The sequence below is a fragment of the Hemicordylus capensis genome, chromosome 7, assembly GCF_027244095.1.
Source record: "Hemicordylus capensis ecotype Gifberg chromosome 7, rHemCap1.1.pri, whole genome shotgun sequence".
NCBI classification, from domain to species: domain Eukaryota; kingdom Metazoa; phylum Chordata; class Lepidosauria; order Squamata; family Cordylidae; genus Hemicordylus; species Hemicordylus capensis.
In genome coordinates this window covers 27,055,728-27,073,441 of record NC_069663.1, presented here as the reverse complement: position 1 = coordinate 27,073,441, position 17,714 = coordinate 27,055,728, and the positions used below count along the sequence as shown (strand labels likewise).

Sequence of the window (17,714 nt, the reverse complement as noted above, 5' to 3'; positions counted from 1 at the left end):
GCTGGGAGGGAGGTCTTTAAGAGAGGCGGAGTCCTCTCTTAGGAGATCTAGGAGGAAAGAGCCAGGAAGAGCTACACTTCCATGCAGGGGCTCAAGAGGGCTCCGTTTTCCTTAAAGGAGCCCCCCAGCGTTGAGCAAAGTGCAGCACCGAACGCGCCCCTGGCCCCCAAGCCTTACAATGAAGAGCACTGTATTATACGGACCAAGCAAATTAGCATACGTTAATTTTGCATTATTTACTCTGCTTCCGCTGGCCACAGAGTAGGGACACATTAAAAAGGTCGAGAAATTTAAGCCTCGTCTTCAGCCCCTCTCTGGCTCTTCAGACTTCAGCAGAGAGCAATCACATATCATTTTTCCAACCCAGCATTAGCTGTCATCAATACTAGAATCTTAAGTTGAGTTGAACAGAACTGAACGAAATCTGCGGCTATCAGAATGTCGGCCTCTGTTCCCATTACCACACCCCGTATCCCGCCAAGGGTGCTAGAAATCAGATCGATTCATGCGTTCCCCTTCTGCGCGGCAGGGAATGGCATTTCCCGAACAGGACCTCACCCCTCGAGAACAGGAGGCAGGAAAAGACAGGCAAGACTCTGGGTATGGTTGACTTACGGGTGTTGATACTCTTGCTGACAGAATCCGAGTCCAGGGCGTGGATGTATTCGTAGATGGAGCAGCCCAGCAGGTCCTCAGGCGTGTAACCAGCCACCTCAGCAATCCTGCCCGGAGAGACAGTGAGAGGCAGACACCCAGAATGAGACAGCAATGTGTTCCTCCCAGGGCTGAGGCTATTATTCCAGTGAGCATATAAACTGACACACGCCACCACACCCCTGCCTGTGGGTGCAGATGTCCCAAAACGGTTCCCTTGATGGGAGCAAATTCCTGCCACTGTCTTCGTAAGAACATACATAAGAGCAGCCCTGCTGGATCAGGCCCAAGAACGTCCATCTAGACCAGCACCCTGTTTCGCACAATGGCCCACCAGATACCTCTGGAAGCCCACAGGAAGGAGTTGAGGGCATGCCCACTTTCCTGTTGTTGCTCCCCTAAAACTGGTACTCAGAGGCATCCTGCCTTTGAGGCTGGAAGTGGCCTATAGCCCTCCGAGTAGTAGCCGTCGATAGACCTCTCCTCCATGAAGTTATCCAAACCCCTCTTAAAGCCACCCAGGTTGTTGGCTACCACCACATCTTGTGGCAGAAAATTCCACAAGTTGATTATGCGTTGTGTGAAAAAGTATTTGCTTTTGTTGGTCCTAGATTTCCTGGCCATCAATTTCATGGGATGACCCCTGGTTCTAGTGTTATGTGAGAGGGAGAAGAATTTCTCTCTATCCACTTTCTCCACACCATGCATGATTTTATAGACCTCTATCCTGTCTCCCCACAGAGAAACCCAGAAGAAGCAGAAGAAAGCTTTAGCCCTCCCTCTCCTTGCCATTGGCCTCCCTTGCAAGGTCACTGCCCTTGAACATGGAGGTTTCACACAGCTAACCGCCAGCGGCCAATCTCTGAAGCCTGCTCCATTCCGCCCATCCTTCGAAGGGATACCATACAATAATGGAAAAGTGGGCTCTCTCGGGGAGAAACAGAGAAACCGTCGTTCGGGTCTCCAAGACAGAAAATGTGGTGCAACCAAAAGGAGCTTCACGAAGACATGAAAGAGAGAGGGCACTGCACGCCATCTGGGAAACCCTGTTCCGGGGAGCACTGGAGAGGACTCACCTGTCCGGGGAGACTCCCAGGGTCCAGCAGCTTTGTGCTCACCTGTCGTCACAGTAGGTGAACTTCATGTCCATGGTGTGTCGGCTGAGGAAGGTGCCGCTGTCCAGGGGCGTCTCAATGTTGGCGGGGTGGGGGATTGCCTCGCAGATCAGCACCAGGCAACGCAGCGGGGGCTCCACGAAACCGCCCTCGGCCTCCTTCCCGCCAGCCGGCTTGGCGGGCGCGTAGGACCTCATATGCCCAGCGCAGTGCAGAACCTGCAGGACAGCAGAGCAGCATGGAAAGTGAAGATTCCTGCTGGGTGAGGACGCATGTGGCGTCCAGTCCAGCTTCTCATTCCCTCCAGGGAGCCCACAAGCACAGCGCAGCCTCTTGTCTGCCTTGGGTAAAGTCCATCTAGCCCAGCATGGCCTACCCTGGCTGGCAGCATCATTCCAAGGAGTCTCTCCCAGCCCTACCTGGAGATGCTGCCTTCTAAGATTTAGTTACTGAAGGTGTTTTCATCCCACCTTTCCCCTTGAAAAGCCCTGTTTTGAGGTCCAAAATATTTCTGAAGGGGGGTGGGTGGGCTGGCTGCCGCTGAAACGGGCAATCGCTGAGTTGAGAGGGGGTGACAAGAATCCTGCAGCCTGTTCCAGGGGTGGAAACCTGCTCTACAAGCTCAGCTCCCAGCCTCAGACTTCGAGCCATCCCTCCTGCCTTGGACTCTTCCCCCATTCCCTGGAGCTCCACACGGGCCTCACTCACTTTCCAGGTGGCGGACTTGAGGTTGACGGTGCGCCCCCTGGTGGTGAGGGTGCTTTTCATGCGCAAGGAAAAGCTGCGCTCCGTCTTCACCTCCTTCTTCTTCGAGAAACCTGGAGGAAGATCAGGGATGAGAAAGCCCATCACGGTGAGGGGTGCAGAAATGCGGTCGAAGACGGCATGTCTTTGCTGGCGTAAAATTAATGGGAATCCTAATCTGAGGGATTGTTATTATTATTTGGACATCACTCACAATAATAAAGCATTTGTAGGAAGGTTCAGGATTATTATCTGCATATCACCTGGTTAAGTTCGCAGCTGAGGCAGGATTCAAAGCCTTGTTCACACAGTCCTTTGAATCTAGGTTTAATGTGGGTTACCAACATGGTGCGATCCCATGTCAAGCTGGCTTATGGCCCTAGATCAGGGATGGATGCACAACACAAATACTCCAGTGGGCCAGAACCAACCATGACTTGGTGTGTGGAGACCGAGGAAAATGTTCTGCACATGAATGACTACATTAAAATTAAATATTAAATATAAATGAAAGCAATTATTAATTACTTTATTGTATTAAATATATTATTATTTATTTAATACTTTATTGTATTAAATAAATTATTAAATATATAAATGAAAGCAATTATTAGTTAACCACAGCATAAAGAGAGAAGAGGAACTTGCTAGCAACCTTTTCTCCTTCCTGCCCCTCATGTACTTTCAAAGCTTAATTTGGACTTTTGCACCTTGCCTCAGGCACCACAAAACTTGGGGCCCGCCCCTGGAGGGGGCCAGATGCAGCCCCCGGGCCTTATGTTGTGCAAGCCTGCCCAAGATAAATCTGAGATTCCCGCCTTGGCGTGGGTTCACACAATCACACTAATGTCAGTGACCCACAGTAAACCTGGATTCAAATGATTGTGTGAACAGGCCTTGAGACTCATGAAGTGGCAGCTCTGTCTCTTTGCCACGATGTCACGCCAGCTCTCTTATTCAGACAGCGCTATTGCAGTGAACGGCGCTTTATGCAGCAGCACACCCAAGACAGCAGATCTCCACCTGAAGGAGCTTGCAACTCAAATTTCAACGGAGGGAGAAGACAGCGGAGGAAGGCGGCGGAGAGAAGAGGTTTTGCAGGGAAGGAGGCACGGATGCCGTTATGCTGCACGTCAGGAGTGCTAACTGGCAGTTCCAGGCTTAAGAGACAACAAGGGGGAGTGAGTGGAGGGATTTTAACCTTTGGAAGAGGGTAAATCAGGATATAAAGGCAGGCGCCCTATTCAGACATTATGCATGCACAGTGTACACAGGTACAGATTTGTACACAGGGAGAGTGATTCACACATTATGTTGAGCACGGGTACAGACAGAAGCATTACCTTGCATGTAAGGAGGCCGGTACCCAGGTTCACCATTAAAATGAACAAAGGGGCAGTCATCCACACAAAAAACATGTATGAGTGTACAGACACCTGTACACTCGTGCAGCACAATGTCTGAATTGGGCTAGAGAGATGGGAGGAGAAGGTGCTGGAGGAGGGGAGGTCCAGGTATAAGAGGCAGCAAGGGAGAAAAGGCAGAACCACTTGAGGAAGCTGGAGACATGGAACCTAGGAAGCTGCCAGATACTGAGTCAGGTCATTTGTCCGTCTAGCTCAGTACTGTCTGCACAGACTGGCAGCGGCTTCTCCAAGGCTGCAGGCAGGAATCTCTCTCAGCCCTATCTTGGAGATGCTGCCAGGGAGGGAACTGGGAACCTTCTGCCTGTAAGCAAGCAGACGCTCTTCCCAGAGCGGCTCCTTCCTCTAAGAGGGATATCTTACAGTGCTCACACATGTAGTCTCCCCTTCAAATGCACGCCAGGGCAGACCCTGCTTAGCAAAGGGGACCAGTCATGCGCACTGCCACAAGACCAGCTCATGCAGACCGCTGAGCCTGGTGGAGCGAGGCAGGGATGCACATCAGCCTTGACACCAGCCAAGAAACGTTTTGGGAAGGAGGGAGACAGAACCTGACAGCCCAATCCTCTCTGCGTGTGTGTGTGTGTGCGTGCGTGCGCACATCGCGAGCAGTTAAGATGTGATGCTTCCACCTGGCACAAGGAGGATGGTGCACAGAAGGTGCACAGAACACACCTTTTCACAGCTGGCCCCCACCTGGCCTATAACAACCCTTTCCGGGCCCCAAAGATGCGTGCCAGTGGGCAGGGTGGAGTGTGCATGGATGGGGGGGGGGATGAGGACCCACGCGGGAGAAGGGCAGGCTGGAGACCGGCCTCCCTGCAGTGATGATGATGATGATGATGATGATGATGACGACGACCTAGGAGAGAGTGATGACTCACCCTGCCTGGGGCTCAGCACATCTTGAAGCTCTTCTTGATCGCAGGGATGAATGAAGTCAAAGACGCTGTGACCAATGAGCTCCAGCTAGCGGGAGAAAGAGGGAAAGCCAATCAGGAGCGTCAGAAAGCGGTGGGAGTGGGGGGGGGAGAGAGGCTGGGGGCAGCCCACAAACGTGACACCAGATGCTAGGACATGTGCAAGAGAATCAGCCTGCCAGCAGCCAGCCGATTGGCCGGCTCCAGGCAGCGCCCGCCAATCCGAAATCCCAGCCCCTCCCCATGTTCCCATTCAGCTTCCCACGTAGACCATTAAGCCAGAACACGCAAACGGCGTTTGCGTTTGGCCTGCACGGCTGGGATTTCTCTCCTCTCCAGCCAAAGTTTTTCAAGGGTGTTAGGGAGAGACGGGGGCAGCAGAGGCTTGGCCTGAGTACAGCCAGCAGAGTTCGATAGCAGGGCGAGACCCAACCAAACTGTTTTTGTCGGTCAGGGTTGCTCGGCAATTGCATGAATTCAAAATCAGTGTTCGGCAGCCACACCAGCGCATGTCACTTTCTAAAGAGGAATGTTATGAATAAACAGGGCGTTTTGCAAAATACTCCAGAGAGACATTCGGAGGCAACGATATTATTTCATTTCCATTTGCTTTGGAGAAAACGCAAATCCCAAACACGGGAGAAGCGTGAACTGGGGCCTTAGCAACATAATCCTGTTCATGCATACTTGGAAGTAAATCCAATTATGTTCAGTGGGGCTTACTCCCTAGTAAACCCACTTAGGACTGCAGCATTAGGACTGCTCTCCTCTCCACACATCAGTTTCCTGAAGGCTGAGTCTCCAAACAAGCAGATTGCGTGGGTGAACGAAGTCAAAGACATCACCATATTTTAAATATTCCAGCACAACAAAGAGATCCATTTAGGAATCAATTTGCCGCTGGTGGGGAGAAAGATCTGTAAAAATCTCTTTAGCACTGCCAGGGAAACATCCACACTGGGTGTCATTCAGCACAGCTGGAAAGGCAATTATTGCCACAGCCGCCTTTGAGAACATTCGGAACATTCTCTCAATGCACAGAAACAGCAACAATGTGAAGACATTTGTTTCCCGACTAAAAAGCTGCGCAAGCAATGTTCAAAGTATACGCAAACCAATTCCGCATGAAAAACTCTCTTTCAGAAGGCCCCGGGTTCTGCTTCATAGAAGCCAATATTTCCTTGGCTATTGAGAGGAGAGGAGAGCTGGTCTTGTGGGTAGCCAGCATGACTTGTCCCCTTAGCTAAGCATGGTCTGCCCTGGTTGCATATGAATGGGAGACCAGAAGTGTGAGCACTGGAAGAGATTCCCCACTCAGGGGATAATGGGGCTGCTCTGGGAAGAGCAGCGGAAGGTTCAAGTTCGCTCCCTGGCAGCATCTCCAAGATAGGGCTGAGAGAGACTCCTGCCTGCAACCTTGGAGAAGCCGCTGCCAGTCTGTGTAGACAATACTGAGCTAGGTAGACCAGTGGTCTGACTCAGGATATGGCAGCTTCCAATGTTCCTCCCGCTGCTTAGAACAAAAGGACAGTGTACATGCAATGTCGCCGTGAATACATAGGAATATGGGAAGTTGCTTCCGCCAAGTCAGACCCTTGGTCCACCTAGCTCAAGTTCTCCAAGGTTTCAGGCAGGGGTCTCTCCCAACCCTCACTGGAGATGCTGCCAGGGACTGAACCTGGGAATTTCTGCCTGCAAAGCAGATTCTCTACCACTGAACTACTGCCCCATCCTCTAAGGGGAATATCTTACAGCAACCACATGGAGTCACACATTCAAATGCAAACCAAGGCAAACCCTGCTCATCAAAAGGGGACAATTCACACGGCCACAGGACCAGCTCTCCTCCCTGTCAAGCTCTTTCACTTGCTCTGCCACATACGAATACAGAGATTACGACAAATATTTATATTCCGCTTTTCAACAGAAGTTCCCAAAGCGGTTCACATAGATATAAACAAACAAACCAAGAAAAACGGCTCCCTGTCCCCAAAGGGCTCACCATCTAAAAAAGAAACAGAAGATAACCACCAGCAACAGCCACTGGAGGGATGCTGTGCTGGGGACGGAGAGGGCCAGTTGCTCTCCCCCTGCTCAATAAAGAGAACCACCACTTTGAAAAGGGGCCTCTTTGCTCAGCTAGCAGATGTGCCCGGAAGGCACGGACCTTTGATTCCCAGGGGGATCTTGCACATTCTCTTGCCCTGGCGGAGCTGAAAACCATTGCCTGGGAAGAACTGCTTGGACGGATCTCCCACCCCAACACACAGCTGGAGGACCCACCCCTCAGCTTCCCCCTGCCTTCTGGCTTGTAGGCCTTGGCTGCCTGCAGCAGGGAGTTCCCAGTTTTCTTCCATGGATCTGCCACATTTTGCCTCCCGAGCTTGATTCCTGCCCGTGGCATGTTCCCCACACTTCCGCCCCACGCAGGTGCCTTCCTGCCCCAGCTGGACAGCAGCCCCCTCACCTGACTGAGGCCCAGGTGCTTGTTGACATTCTCCGAGAGGTAGATCATGTCCCCTTCTTCAGTCAGCACCATGAGAAAGCCATCCAGGGCCTTCAGGTAATAGGAATCCACTTGCTCCTCGGCTTCCACTTCATCTCTCCATTCTCCTGTTACGGGGAAGCAGGGAATGCTTGCTTAGGGACAAGGCCAGGTCAACAGTGAGCCCTGAGTATGCCACAGTGCCCGTGCCAAACCCTCGGCTCCAAGGAATGGAGTACAGGTGATGGAGGAAGAGACCCCTTCTAGGTGGCATCATCGGGCATGACTGGGAGCGGCCTTTAGCAGTCTGTGGCTGAGGACCACATACCTGGCCCCCTGGGGTTGGGGGGTGGTGGCTCCCCTGTGGGGCTTGGGAACAGTCTCCCTTGGCCCCCCTGGGGCAGGGAGGGGCCGGCCCCACAAGCAAAGGCAATGCTCCTCACCAGAGGTCAGCAGCTTGTGCATCCTCAGGTAGCTGATCGTCAGGCGCATGATGGAGGCCTTGTCCAGGTGGGCACTGACCCCCCTGGCGAAGGGCAGGGTGTGGGCCAGCTGGTAGAACACCTCCGTCTCCTTGCTGCGCCGGCATCGTGCTGCATCCCGCGATTTCTCCTTCCGGATTTCTGTGGTCGACCTGCAGAGGAGGGACGCAGAAGGTCAGCGCCAGCACCGGAAGGGGGCCACTTGGCAGCCGACCGGGCCGGCTTCTGCACATGATGTCAGCAGTGGCCCACCTGAGGCTCGCCAGCTGCTGTGAGACTACAATTCCCATCACGCCCCCCCCCACGCACAGACACACAACTGTACTATGCTTACCGCTATGCACTATGTCACCTGCACTGTGACATGGCTTTCAAAGCAGCAATTCACCCAAGCTACCTTTGGTCTTCTTGGATGCCCCACGCAAAGCAAAATCGGGGCTGCCCTTGTGTGGAGACTGGCCCATTTGTCAGTCTGAGCTTGCCGGCTCTCGAGAGCGCTGTCCACATGAGGTGTAGTCATGAAAGCACACTCAAACACACACACACACACACAGCTGGCCTTGTGGCAGCAAGCACGAATTGTCCCCTTTGCTAAGCAGGGTCCACCTGGGAGACTGCATGTGAGCACTGCAAGAGATTCCCCTCTGGGAAGAGCCTCTTCATGCTTGCATGCAGAAGGTCCCAGGTTCCCTCCTTGGTATCTCCAGACTCCTGCCTGCAATCTTGGAGAAGCTGCCGCCAGTCTGTGCAGACAATACTGAGCTAGATGGACCAAGGGTCAGACTCGGTGGAAGGCAGGCAGCTTCCTGTGTGTCCCTATTATTCACACACTCCCAACGGCCACACAAACAGCTGTGACTGATATGCTTCTCACAAGCTTCTCCTTCTCTCTCCCCATCTCTCTCCGACACCCCACAAACTTTATTCAGTCGTTACACACAGGTGTCTGTACACAGGTGCGTATTTTTGTGTGCATGGCTGTACTTTAAAAAGCACCGGGACGTAGAATTGCAGGGCAGGGCTAGGAAGTGGACTTCTCAGGCACGTGGAGCAGAATCCATGCGTCACTACACATGTGTACAGATCTGCATGTGCAGAGTGTGCACGCCTTGAACATCACACACCGCCAGGGCTACAAGGATCACATTCCCCCAACAGGCCAGGCACCTGATCCTCACACACCACCCCCTGCAGACACAGCGCATCCTCTTCTTGACAGGCTGAGACAGAGCCTGCCGCGAACGCGGACCCTCCCCTCACAACCACAACCGACGCAAAAGCCACCCGAGGCCCACCAGAACAGAAGCGCCTCAGACAAGCAAACCAGCTCAAAGGGGCCCCTGGGGGTTGGACGAGATGAATCAGGGACATCCCAGAAGACCCCCCAGCCTACAAAGAGATGATTGGGGGGGGGAAGATCCCACAAAGAAGAAAGGAACTGCAAACGCGGGTTGGGGGTTGGACGGGGCAAGGCTGGCAAAGCCTGGCAGAATGAGAAGACCACCCCTCGCTTGCATACGGAAGAGAGTTGTGCCGGCGAAGTCTGATCATCTCAGACGCACCACAGAGCAGCTGAGCCTCACCCCACAATCCCACGGCCCCGATCAAGGCCTATACCAGGCAGGCCCCACATTCTGGTTCACCGGCACCCAAATATTCCAGCTGAGCCTGTATGGCGCACACGAAGCAAGCCTGCCCCTTCTCTCTCTGTGGCACCCCTCAGCCCACTCCCTTCGCCCATTCTGATCGCTGGCCGGCGTGCAGTTCTCCCCACAAGCCTCTCCTCTCCGCCTCCCCCCGATATGTCCCCAGGCAGCCGAGGGGCTCCTCAAGAAACAAACAAGCCTCAGAAAGGACACAGACACCCCCGAGAACCCGGCAGACCCACATCTCCCCACAGCTCACGAAGATGGCAGGGAACACCCACCACCCGGAGCTTTGGAGAGGCACCGTGCCATCGCCTGCCACAAGAAGGCACCCCCAAACTCGCAGGAGGGCACGGAATGCATTTGCCAGGCGCCGCAGAAATCCCACACAACCGGCCACGCTGCAGGACGGCACAGAGAGCCGCACCCCCAGAAGTGCCAGGAAACGGACACCCGCACCGCCGCACAGATTCCCGCCGCAAGCCTGTCGTCCCCCAAACCTGGAAGATGCCGCAACCCATCTGCAGCGGCCTCTTGGAAACCCACAGTCCGGGGAAGGAGGCACTGTTCTGAGGCTGCTGCCCACGGAACCATACAGAGCGAGCCCCGTGGCGTCACCGGACGCCGGGCAGTCGGGGCTTCGTCGGGGGAAAGCCTCCCCTGCAAGCCGGCACCAACGCTGCCCCGTCCCGGTCCTTCCGTAAAGCTCCCTCCAAGAATCCTAGCTGGCCCCAGTCGTGGGCAGCCACCCATCTCCCCTCACCCCTCCCCAAAACACAGACCCACACCTGTGCCACCTCCTGCCCCTCAGCCGCTTCCGCCGCCGGCGCCGCATACCCAGAGCTCGCTCGCCGCTCACTCCCCGAGTGGAAGAGGCTGCAGCCGGAGCCTTCCACCCCCTATGCCCAGCACTCCTCCCTCCCTGGTCCCATTAAGGGTAGTACAGGCTGTTCCATTTCTGTCCGCTGGCGCGCTGCCCGTCGCTCCGGGACTCTGGGTGGCCGAGAACAGCCTGTTATGCCACAAGGTGCAACCCTGTCTTATCTGCTCTCGCTTTACACACAGGAAGAGGGTTCACCTAGAAGGCCTGGCCCCTGGCCAGGTGGGCCACAGGTCAGCAGACGTGGCCGAGAGCAAGCAGGGGGATCCTCGTGCGCGGCCAGGCGCAAGAGGCCATGTGTATGCGCGGGGGGGGGGGGGTTAAGAGCTGTCAACAATCACAACAAAAACACTGGCTAGCTGGAGGCGCTGGGACCTGGGGCTTTTTAGTTTAGAAAAAAGACGACTGCGGGGAGACATGATAGAGGTCTATAAAATCATGCATGGTGTGGAGAAAGTGGATAGAGAGAAATTCTTCCCCCTTTCACATCACACTAGAACCAGGGGTCATCCCATGAAATGGATTGCCAGGAAATTTAGGACCAACCAACGGAAGTACTTTTTCACACAACATATAATCAACTTGTGGAATTCTCTGCCACAAGATGTGGTGACAGCCAACAACCTGGATGGCTTTAAGAGGGGTATGGATAACTTCATGGAGGAGAGGTCTATCAGCGGCTACTAGTCGGAGGGCTGTAGGCCACCTCCAGCCTCAAGGGCAGGGTGCCTCTGAGTACCAGTTGCAGGGGAGCAACAGCAGGAGAGAGGGCATGCCCTCAACTCCTGACTGTAGGCTCCCAATGGCATCTGGTGGGCCACTGTGCGAAACAGGATGCTGGACTAGATGGGCCTTGGGCCTGATCCAGCAGGGCTGTTCTTATGTTCTTATGACCATTCCGATGCGGCAACTTTCCTCTACACAGGAACGCTCGTGAAGCATTTGAAGGAGTCCACGTAATATCCTGACTGCCTCGCAGTGGCCAACCTGAAGCTTCTTGGAAGCTCACAAACAAGGCATGGACAGCCTCCTGCCACTGGTTTCAGTGGTAGACTGCCCCTGAGCCTGCAGGTTCCATTTAGTTAACATGGCTAATAGCTGTCACTAGGACTATCCTTCCTGCATTTCTCCAATCCTCTTTTGAAGATCAGAGAGGATAACCAGCTCTGCTAGGTGCCACTTTATATTAGAAGACAAAATCCACACAGAATTTACAAGAAAGCATCTCAGACAGGAAGTGGTTCATTTCAAGCAAAAAGGGGCAGGTTCACGCTCTTCTGGAAACGCTGGCTGACATCCTAACACCAAGCTTCTGTAAGGCTGTGGCACTCACTAGTGGTTAGAGTGCTGGATTAGGACTGAGGAGAGCCGAGTTCAAATCCCTGTCAAGACACAAATCTCACTAGGTGACTCCTAGTCAGTCACTTCTCTCCCAGCCTAATCTACCTCACAGGTTTGTTATGAGGATAAACATAACCATGGACATTGCTCTGGGCTCCTTGGAGGAAGAGCGGGATATACATGTAAACATCAAATGGAAAAGATAAAAATAAGTCCGGAACTTGAGTTCCAGACTATTTATTTATTCATTCATTCTTTCATTTATTCATTCGATTTCTAGACCACCCTTCCAAAAATGGCTCAGGGCGGTTTACACAGAGAAATAATAAATAAATCAGATGGCTCCCTGTCCCCGAAGGGCTCACAATCTATAAAGAAACATAAGACACACACCAGCAACAACAGTCACTGGAGGGGGTGGAGAGGGCCAGTTCCTCTCCCCCTGCTCAATAAAGAGAAGCACCATGTTAAAAGGTGCCTCTTTGCCAAGTCAGACTAGGGATGCATGAGCACAAACGTGTCTGCACTAGTGCAAAGGGCTCAACCTGTGCAAATGTTTGTGCCATTTCCAGCCTCCCCGTGGCAATGTGCAACTATGCAGGCTTCGATTTGAAAACAGGCGAGCGCACTTGGGAGAAACCCCCAGCGTCAGAACGGGACTGAGCCGCAGAGACCTCGGTGCCTTGCCTGGCATCTTGCCTCTCCTCTGGTCTGCGCCCACCAAGATTCCCCAGAGAGGCTGGGTGGCCAGTTCACTGTCCTGGAAGAAGCTCAAGGCAGAAGTGCTGGGCGCCAGGACCTGAGCCCCATCCCAGCACTGGCCCTTCTGCGGCGGCGGCGGCAGCGGCTGTCCCTGCTTGATAGCAGCAGGAGATGCAAATCCCGCCTGCATCACCAGGGCCGTCTGCTCAGATCAAGCATCTCTGACGTCAGTTTCCTTCCTCCGCTGAGAATATCTCCACTTCGCACACACGCTGCCTGCTGCCGCCTGGGTGTTTTGCACAGACCTGCTTCCCCCTGCATGCCACAACAGTGGAAGGGAGAGGAAGGGGGCAGGGCAAGGGGGCTGAGCCCAAGGACCACTCCGGCAGCCAGCTTCCCCGCTCCCAGGGCTGCTCGGATGTGGCGTCCTCAGGGCCGGACCAAGGATTGCACCCCCTCCCTGGCGAGGCCTGACTTTGGTGCCCCCTGCCCGCTTGGGTGCCCCCCTTCACCCGCATGGGTGGGCACCTCCCGGTGGGTGGGTGGGTGGGCAGGTGGTCCCTGTCGCCCGCCGTCTGCTCCTGCCGCGGCCAGCCTGCCACAGCGCATCACAATGGCGTCGCCGTGCAACATGGCGGCAGGGTTATAACGCACCGCGGCCAGGGAGAGGCAGGCTACAAAATGGGCAGCCAAGCCACAGGGATGGGGAGTTCCCGCTCAGCTGCCCGCCTGCTGCCTCTTCCCTTCTTGGTATCCTGTGCATTTCTACCTAAAAAGTCTGTGTCTGGCAACATCTCTTCCTTCCCATCCAAGGGATCCCCCATATATATATATAGTCCTTCCAAGACAGGATCTTCCTTAACGTACGCCCTCTAACTTACTGGGAGGTGTGCACCTGTGGGGGCAAGGGGACCCGGCGTGGGTAGCACACGACCCAGCCGTCTGCACCCCTCCCTGTCTGGTGCCCTGCCTAGGCCAGTCCTGGGGGGCAGGGGGGGTCCCCTCAAAGACCAGGCAGCTCCTTCCAGCGAGGGCCGTCTGCTGATTCAAGAAGTTTTAGCTGATCGAGCACATGTCTTTTCATCGGTTTGTTTCATGCAGGGCCCCCCCACCATTGTGGCTGGGGATGGTGAGAGCTGCAGCCCAACCATATCTGGGGACAACAAGGGGGAGAACCCCTGCATTGATGCAAATGCACGCTGGGAGACCACCAGGGAAATCAGAAATATTTTGATTGCTGGGACCAGTCCCTAGGAGGCTAGCTGTGAGAAGGTGCAAGGATTTGACCTCTTCCCCCACATCTCTTCTGGGGCAGGAAGGGTTGTCATTTAAAAAAAAAGAAAAGAGAGGCTGTTGACTAGTGTGGACTAGCATCTTGAGAAGACTCCTTTTAGGATGGGGTGGTGGGTGGGTTGTGTGTCAATCAGAGTTGGACCAATTGCCACGCTTGGGGGCCGGTGGAAGGGGGAGCTGGGAAGGAACCCTCTCCTGTTCTCCAAGTCCAGTTGGCTAGTAAGCCCAACGGAGGGTGGTCTTCCTGTAGCTGGGATCACTCCCCGGAGTCGCCTTCCTGTACTCCGCTTATAGTGCTGTGACTGGGTCAGGCTGTGAAGAGACCCACAGGTGGGAGGCGAGATTAGCTTTCGGTCCCTTCCAACCGCAGAATCAACCCCTACTAACATGCATTTCGGACCGGAGAGCTGCCAGGGCTCAGTCCTGCTCGGGGTCCACGCCTTCTGCCCCCAAAGCACTCGTCCCCAATCCCAGGCCATTCTAGCTAGCGGCGCAAACTCCCTGTGGCAAGAGTGAGGCCCTCTGCACATGCCGAAAGGCACTCCCGCCTGCCTGGCTTCGGCCAGCGCCCCAGAACTAGGGAGCCTGACACCACCTCAAATGACACCCTCGGTGGTTCCAAGCCCGGCTGCCTCTTCGGGCCGCACAGACTTCCCTCCCTGCGCTCAACACGCCTCCTCTTTCCGCCACGCCCTCATCCCCATCCCCAGTCATTTCCTCCTGGGTGCCCCCAAGCCCCTGGCTGGCCCTCCCTCGGCCCCCGGCCCCCTGAGCTCCCCCCCCCCAACGCCGCCATCGATCCAAGCCCTTTAATCGCTGCCTTGTGTGTGTGTGTGTCTTGTGCTGCTCCCCCCGCTGCAGAAATCTTGCTGCACGTGCTCTTGGCAGTCCCTTTGGCTGCTCTGTCCCTGGCCGCCCAGGACACTGTGTACTGCAGACAGGGACCAGTGCCAAGGACTCATCGCGGGGAGGGAGGGAGGGAGGGGAGTGGGTGGGAGGAGGAAAGCGGCTGCGGCTCAAGCCAGGAGCAGGAGGAGGAGGAGGAGCAGGAGGAGGAAGAGATCTCCCGTCCCTGGCGCCAGCCTCCCAGACACCTCTGGCATCACCCCGGGAAAGAAAGGGGTGCACCCCGATGCTCTTCAGGGACATGCCATCTCCCCACAAAAGCAGCAGCCTTTTTGCATGTTCCGCGTGCAAAAGCAGAGGGTCATTCGGCAATGCTTCTTCCAGCACAGCCGGGATCTGGGGACCCCACGTCTCTGCCCCCCCCCCGCACACACAACCCCTTGTTTTTGAAAGCCGCTCCTCCCCCCCCCCCGTGATTCTGTGGGGGCTCACGACTGACTGGCTTCCAGCGAGGGGGGGAGTCTAAGGCCAGGGGGCACTTGGATGTCAGGCAGTCGGCTTCCTCTCCCCCTCCCCACAGCACAGCCGGGCGAGCACAGCGAGGCCCCCCTCCCGTTCCCCCCACAAGGGCCTCTTCCCTCTGGGCTGGGTGGGAACGCAATGTTCCTGGCAGCCACCTGGCCTCCCCACCCTTCGCTCCACATCTGGCGGGGAGGGAGAGGGAGCCTGCTTGTGTGCCTAAGGGAGGGGCGAGCTACCTTTCACCTGAGCCTGTGCCGGATGGCGGGGCAGGGCCCAGAGGGGCAGCAGGGGCAAAGGACGCCACCCGCACCTCCAGCACCTGCTGCTTCCATTTCCACCTTTACAGCCAGAGATGCTCTTACCCCTGGACTTTGGGGCCGATGACACCCCCTGCCTCCCCCAATCCTCTTTCGTCTGTCCTGGATGGCATGCTTTGTGCCCTCAAGAACTGGCATGTTAAAAAATGATGCTTAACTTGCAGCAGTGGCAGCAGGCAGGCGGGGGGGGGCTCCAAAGGCCTTTAGGTCCAGGCTCCCCAATGACCTAGGTGCACCCCTGCTTACAGCCAACGCTTCTTAAGTAGCCCGCTACCATTGCGCCCATTTTACAGGTCGGGGACGCAAGTCAATGGCACGCGGGTCTGCCCGAGGCCACCGATGGAGCCCAGGTTTCATCCCTGAAACCCACAGGTCCACAGCCAACTCCCTGCCCACCTCATCGGCTCTCAGAGAGCATATTCCGGATTTCATTCACACAGACGAGCCCCCCCCCCCCCCCCGCATTCCCAGTCAGGAGGGCCAGCTTCAGGGGATGGAGAAGCTGTGGGCGCTCCGGATGATGGCAAAGGGCAGGATGCCCTGAGATAACTCCGCCGTTTCCGCTTTGCACAAGACACCTGAAGCGTTCAGGTGTGGGCAGTAGCGACTTGCCCTGACAAATCGGGGGGGGGCGGCCAAAGGAGGCAGCACGGGTTGCTCCTCTCTCTCCTGCCCCACCGGAGAGCTGTGCTGCCTGCAGGCTGGCCATTGGTGAGAGGGAGCTTCATGTTTCACTGCACAAGTCTACCTGACAAATGGCCAGCCTGCAGGTATCCCAGCTATGGGATGGGATGGGATGGGATGGGATGGGATGGGATGGGAGGGGAGGGGAGGGGAGGGGAGGGGAGCCTCCTTTGGCACGCCTCCTTTGGCATGCCCCCCCCCCGCTTGTTAGGACCAGCAGCTACTGGAAGCGGGGGGGTGGAATTCTCGGGGGGGGGGAGAATTCTCGGGGGGGAATTCTCGGGGGGGGAGAGAATTCCTGGTCCGTGCACCTCCTCCCTCTCTCATATTAAGGGGGCATCCCCTGCACAAGGGACCCTCAACTCCCAGAACCGGCACTGACAATGAAAGGACAGGCGATGCTTGCTTATGGTGATTCTCAGCCACTCTAGCAAATATGTGTGCATGGACCCCGTGGGTGGTAGTTATTCCAGAGCATTAGCAAAAACACAAGATGTGTGATTTTTCTGCAAGCAGATCTGCTCCTCCCCACCTGCTGACTAGAAGATGCAGGCTGCTTCCAAGGCAGGGGAGCTGCTCAGGCCAGTGTCAAAAGTCGAATTACTTCTGGAGTACGAGGAAAGGCAGAACCAGTTTATACGAGGACAGCCACTCCACCCCCCACCGTTATTCTCCCACTGCCCACACACACAACACAGCACCACCACCACAAACACTGAGGTGCAGCATCTCTTGATGCTGATGCAATAACAGCATCTGCAGGATCCCTTGCTGAGAACTAAATGCAGCTACCTCTGGTGTGGAGCAATCGTTTATACTGACCTTCCCCCACTGCTACCCCACAGCAGAGAAATGCACCTCTCTCTCTCAGCGTGGGGGCTGAGATTCAGCTGTGCCATGCGGTGAGCGTGCGCGGGACGAAAGGACAGTGCACACGCACGCATGCATGCACACACACCCCCTAAACCTCCCACCCCACTTTCCCCCAGCACAGGGGCCTGTCACTCAGCAGTCTCCATCCCTCCTGCTTCAGCAGAAAATCCCAGGCTCCCAGGACACGCTGAGGAAGGCCAGGCCACCTCCGACATTCCTTGGGCCGAGCGGGGAAGCGGCCTGCCGACAATGCAGCCTCTCCCTGGCGCATTTCCATGGCCTGTTCTCTGGCTGGGCCAGCAGAGGAAGCCAAGAACATGCATAGCGTGTGAATCAACAGCACGGCCGGAACAGAACCCGCGCTCGGCCAAGGCGGAACCAGAGCCCGAGAGTTCCCTCGCAAACGGTGCCAAGGCCGTTGGGACACCCGTGTGCTGAGATTCACCCACTGCCCTAGAAAGCACACGGGCCTCTGAAACGAGGACCCAGGCATCCTGGTGTCGGGTGACGCCCGCTGCATACTCCACCCCCTTCCTAAACAGACAGCTTTCAGCCATGGTCCGAACCCTTTGCCTCAACCCCAAACCGTACCCAAGCCGGACTTTCAACCCCACAACCTTCTGCTCCAGTCGCAAGGTGAGAAAAGGGCCCAGGTGCCCCAATTTCTAGTCCTTCCAACCGATGCACACTGCCTGGGGCAGAAAAGCAATATATATCTCTTGCACACATGGCCTCGAAGCCAAATTCCATTCTCAAGCCAATGCCATTCTGCTTCTTTGCTAGCCA

The 17,714-nt window shown here is 55.6% G+C and overlaps 1 protein-coding gene across 10 annotated transcripts in view; it reads right to left on the bottom strand.

Moving 5' to 3' along the window:
* HIF3A (hypoxia inducible factor 3 subunit alpha) overlaps nucleotides 1-17,714 on the bottom strand; it is a 53,847-nt gene that overhangs the window by 25,023 nt on the left and 11,110 nt on the right. For 2 of the 10 annotated variants that reach the window (XR_008310846.1, XR_008310848.1), the window contains exons 1-7: nucleotides 10,259-10,596; nucleotides 7,786-7,976; nucleotides 7,325-7,470; nucleotides 4,822-4,906; nucleotides 2,478-2,587; nucleotides 1,773-1,987; nucleotides 616-722 (exon numbers count right to left, since the gene is read on the bottom strand). Coding sequence is in view for 7 of the 10 variants with exons in the window: in XM_053268175.1 (XP_053124150.1) it covers nucleotides 616-722; nucleotides 1,773-1,987; nucleotides 2,478-2,587; nucleotides 4,822-4,906; nucleotides 7,325-7,470; nucleotides 7,786-7,976; nucleotides 10,259-10,305 (901 nt within the window). In the remaining 3 variants the exon portion in view is untranslated. Of the gene's footprint in view, nucleotides 1-615; nucleotides 723-1,772; nucleotides 1,988-2,477; nucleotides 2,588-4,821; nucleotides 4,907-7,324; nucleotides 7,471-7,785; nucleotides 7,977-8,158; nucleotides 9,963-10,258; nucleotides 10,597-17,714 lie in introns of those variants that run through there. The other 8 variants (XM_053268176.1, XM_053268181.1, XR_008310847.1 and 5 more) reach the window with 7 other exon arrangements.